General features: G+C 34.5%; 1 protein-coding gene across 3 annotated transcripts in view; it reads right to left on the bottom strand.

The window, feature by feature from the left end:
- Nucleotides 1–3,988, bottom strand: part of MAP3K20 (mitogen-activated protein kinase kinase kinase 20) — a 153,026-nt gene that overhangs the window by 81,415 nt on the left and 67,623 nt on the right. For all 3 annotated transcript variants that reach the window (XM_019522936.1, XM_019522935.1, XM_019522937.1), the window contains exons 6-7: nt 2,968–2,996; nt 2,726–2,863 (exon numbers count right to left, since the gene is read on the bottom strand). In XM_019522936.1, coding sequence (XP_019378481.1) covers nt 2,726–2,863; nt 2,968–2,996 — 167 coding nt within the window. The remainder of the gene's footprint in view (nt 1–2,725; nt 2,864–2,967; nt 2,997–3,988) is intronic.

Genomic DNA, 3,988 nt, shown 5'->3' with positions numbered 1-3,988 from the left:
TGGTCTGGAACCGAACCTGCAATATCTCCGAGGCATGCCTGTACTAAAATACGGGGCAGTAACAAAGGTACTGTACAGCCTTTGTGTAGATGCGCCCAATGACATCAAAAAGAAGCTTGATCTACATGACTAAATTTCTAGGTTGAAAGTTTCAGATATATACAGCATTTGTTTAGACTATGTATTTGGAAAGGGTTTAGAAACCAAGTCACTGGCTGGCTAGTTAACAGAAATCTCAAGATCTGTATTTGAGTCAGAAATAAATATCCTGGAATATCTAACTTTGTTAGACTTCCTTACAGTATGATCTTCTAAAAATTTCAGAAGAAGAACATACATGGAAGCCATGTAGCCAGTAGTGAGGATGATGATAAATTACCAGGAACATTGAACAACAATATATATGGACAGCCTAATTTAGATATGACCCATTTGTAAAGAGGAAAGTTCAACTCTACCAATGAAATACTTGGGCCAGTATGGTGATAGAGATATTTTGTCATTTGATAGAAACTGCTCTTCTAAACAGAACATTTACAACCACAAAATAGTTTACAGAAAGAAAACGAATTCAGGGGAAAAAAACAGGAAGAAAAGAAAATGTAGGGAAGACCAGAGACACTGCAAACAAAATGCTCTCTCTTAACCTCTCCTTAGTTTACATTTGAAAAGGATTCTGTTCTTTGTTATCAACACTTCAACTGAAGAAAAGCAGATTTGTCTGTCTAACATAAAGGGCACTGGCAAGTGTTAAACTTTCAAAGTGAACTGTTCAAAATTTCATTTTATAGATAAACCATTGTAAGACCAAGGGATCTTACTCTTTCTAAGGTTTTTATTCTTATCATTTTACCTTACTTACTGCTAGCCTAAAGTTTATTTTTGGACAATTCCAACTTTCAAAGATATAATAGGACAATTTTTTTTCTAGCATAATGCTATTGTCAATACTAGCAATCAGCAGTGAATTTGTTCCTCTGTAGTTTTGAAAGACTAATTTGCCACTGTACTACCCCAGGTTACACCTGAGGATCTCCACTGAAATCACAGGAGCAACAGAAGTGAGAAAACTGGAACATAGGTGACTCAGCTCCTCAACGTTTAATAACATATATACAAATATGTGACACCTAACAAAATTGCATACAAATGATTAAACAACCATATGGGTTGCATACTATTACACAGGCTGAAGTAGCACTGATAATACGTAAGGTATTGGTTAATATAATTATATACTTAAGCCAAAAATCATTTTGTAAGCAAACAATGGCATTAAAATATTTCACTAATACTGAACATGTGGCTATATTGCAAGTTGTTTGAGTTTTACTTCCAGTCACAGAATTAACAAATGTCTTTACAGTTTATACGTGAAGAAAATAAAATCTGACTTGACAAGTAAACTGTTCTTATGATTTATATAGGACTCGACATAATAATATATTACACAATTCCTTAAATTTTCTCACTACTATAACTTTATTTGTAGCTTATTCACATGAGAACCAAGATATAGCAAGTTTTGAACTGTAAGTCTATTTTTGGAATTTCTTTTCTGCCTTTTTCTTATTTGGAACTGAAAAGCCTCCTTCAGTGGCTAATACTTGATTGCTTCCAGTAACAGTTTACAATAACGTTTACAATGGCAGGCTAGCTTATATTCTTGTTTTGTATGTGACCTGGCTCAGTTACGAGACACAAGAGTTTTGGATCTGCAAGAGCAGCTTGAACCTTTTGCCTGTAAAACACTTTACATGATCGCTCACACAATTTTTCACTAAAAAAATATTTAACAAAAGGCAAATATAATCTTCCATTATGTCACCAATTTAACTATGTATGGCTATAACTCTTGGTCTAGAGTAGTACTGAGAAAAATCTGGCAAGACAATGGTGGGTATTTGTTCAGAAGGATTTGTTTATTCCATCACTTCCTTCAAACACATGTCCGTGTAAGCACTAGGACCCTACTCCTCCCTGTATGTGCTGTTTATTCTGTTCATGCTACCCTCAATCTCCTGCACTTAGTTTACACTGAAGACCTACAGAGGATTGACTGCAGGGACCCAGACTAGAAATAGGATTTAAAAAAATATTCCTCAGTTACTATAACCCCAAACTGACCTTTATGATACAATATTTATTTGAATAAACCAATTCCTTTGTGCATTCCAAAAAGTCCCTTTACGTCTCTTTCCAAACTTTGTATACTGTTGTCTTTTTTTTCTTTGGGATCCTTTCTTACTATTATCAGACACTATAAGAGCTGTCTGATGTGTAGAAGTAGAATCAGGCTCTTTTTTTAACCCTAACTCATGGTGCACAACTTTATGGAAAAATTCTAATCAATCTTCCCTACAATAAATTTACTAAAATAACCCCTTACTCCTGGGTGGACTGAATATTATCCATGTTATCAAAACTACAAAAACAGATTCCAAATATAAACTGCTCCTGCCAGTATCTTAACATGGGTGGAATATTTCAAATACAGTGTAAATTTCAGATTGTGCTGTATTGTTAATGAAATCAAATGCTTATCTCCCTAAGTATTCAAGACTTTGCTCGGAAAAATGTTTTCCAACATATCATTTAAAAATATGTGGGCCTTTTTTGAAATGTGACATTTTTCTACTGTCCTTGTTTAGGGACATAGGTTTGTTATATTTTACAGTTCATTAACTCTGTTATATTAGTGTCTGATTACTGAAATGAAACTCACCACACCATATGAATATGTATCGCATGTTTCAGATACTGGAAGGCTCTGGATAACTTCTGGGGCCATCCAAGGGAAGGTGCCCACTAAGGACATGTGCGTTGTATGGGAGTGAAACCTTGAGGCACCGAAATCACAGATCTGGCAAAGACAAACAATTAAATATCAACTTCTCATGTATTTGATAATCAAAGAGACTGGGCAGAGCAGATGCAAAACTATATAAATAATTAAAGCACTCCTACCTTTAATACTCCATCAGCAGCTATAACAACTGAAAATCAAGAGACAAATACAAAATGAAATCATGTCAGAAATAGGAATGCTACCTCTAGTTTATCAATATTTTGGTGGCAAAACATTTTATAAAGGAAAATGATCCTGCTCTGATCTAAGTCTTGAACATGCAAGCAGCCACATATTGGTTTTTGGAAAGGGTTTGGAGAATGTTTGAAAGTTTAAGAATAAATTCAAGGATCAAATTTAAAAATAAAATTACAAAAGAGGTCTATTAGTCATTAGAAATTTGAAGTTTTGCTTATTTTTAATAATAAAAACAACACAGCACATGCATATTTTTTTCATTATAATTAATGGTGCTAATTCATCCCTCCCTTAAACCTGCCCTAAATGACTTGGCATGCATGTAACTAGAACCATGATTTAACCACTGTAGATATCCATGTATAAATGTTAATCTCAAATAGTAGGAAAATAGTAAATGTTTGGGCTATTTTTAAATTCCATGGTGATTCTATTTAGCACATGAACTTTGAAATTACTCTCCTTAGCTTTTACACGAAATTATCACATACAGTAGAACCTACTTTTAGGCAATACTTTTAAAATTAAACTCTGCTTGCAGAAAAGTCCAGAATATTTCAATGGACTTTCAAGTCGTTTTACAACGAAGCTTCACCCTGCTCATAGTGAAGCTTCTATTCTAAGTGATCTGAACTAATTTTTAAATATTGGACTTCTTCAATATTTTCAGTAGGAAACGTGTAATGTCAGCCTGAAAGAGTTTTCCCTGCAACAATTTTTACTTTAGAAATATCAGGAACAGAAACTCCGGTCTTTACAAGTTTTGTTTTGGATCCTTGTAGCAAGATCACTGTGATCTCTTACACCTTGAGCAACCTTCAACCAGTGGTTCCCAAACTGTGGTATGTGTACCACACACACACACACACACACACACACACACACACACACACACACACACACACACACACACACACACACACACACACACACACACACACA

Source organism: Gavialis gangeticus, unplaced genomic scaffold (assembly GCF_001723915.1).
Source record: "Gavialis gangeticus isolate Ggan-Ray unplaced genomic scaffold, GavGan_comp1, whole genome shotgun sequence".
NCBI lineage: Eukaryota > Metazoa > Chordata > Crocodylia > Gavialidae > Gavialis > Gavialis gangeticus.
Note: the sequence above shows the minus strand (reverse complement) of the source record. Positions and strands in the feature narration are given on the sequence as shown.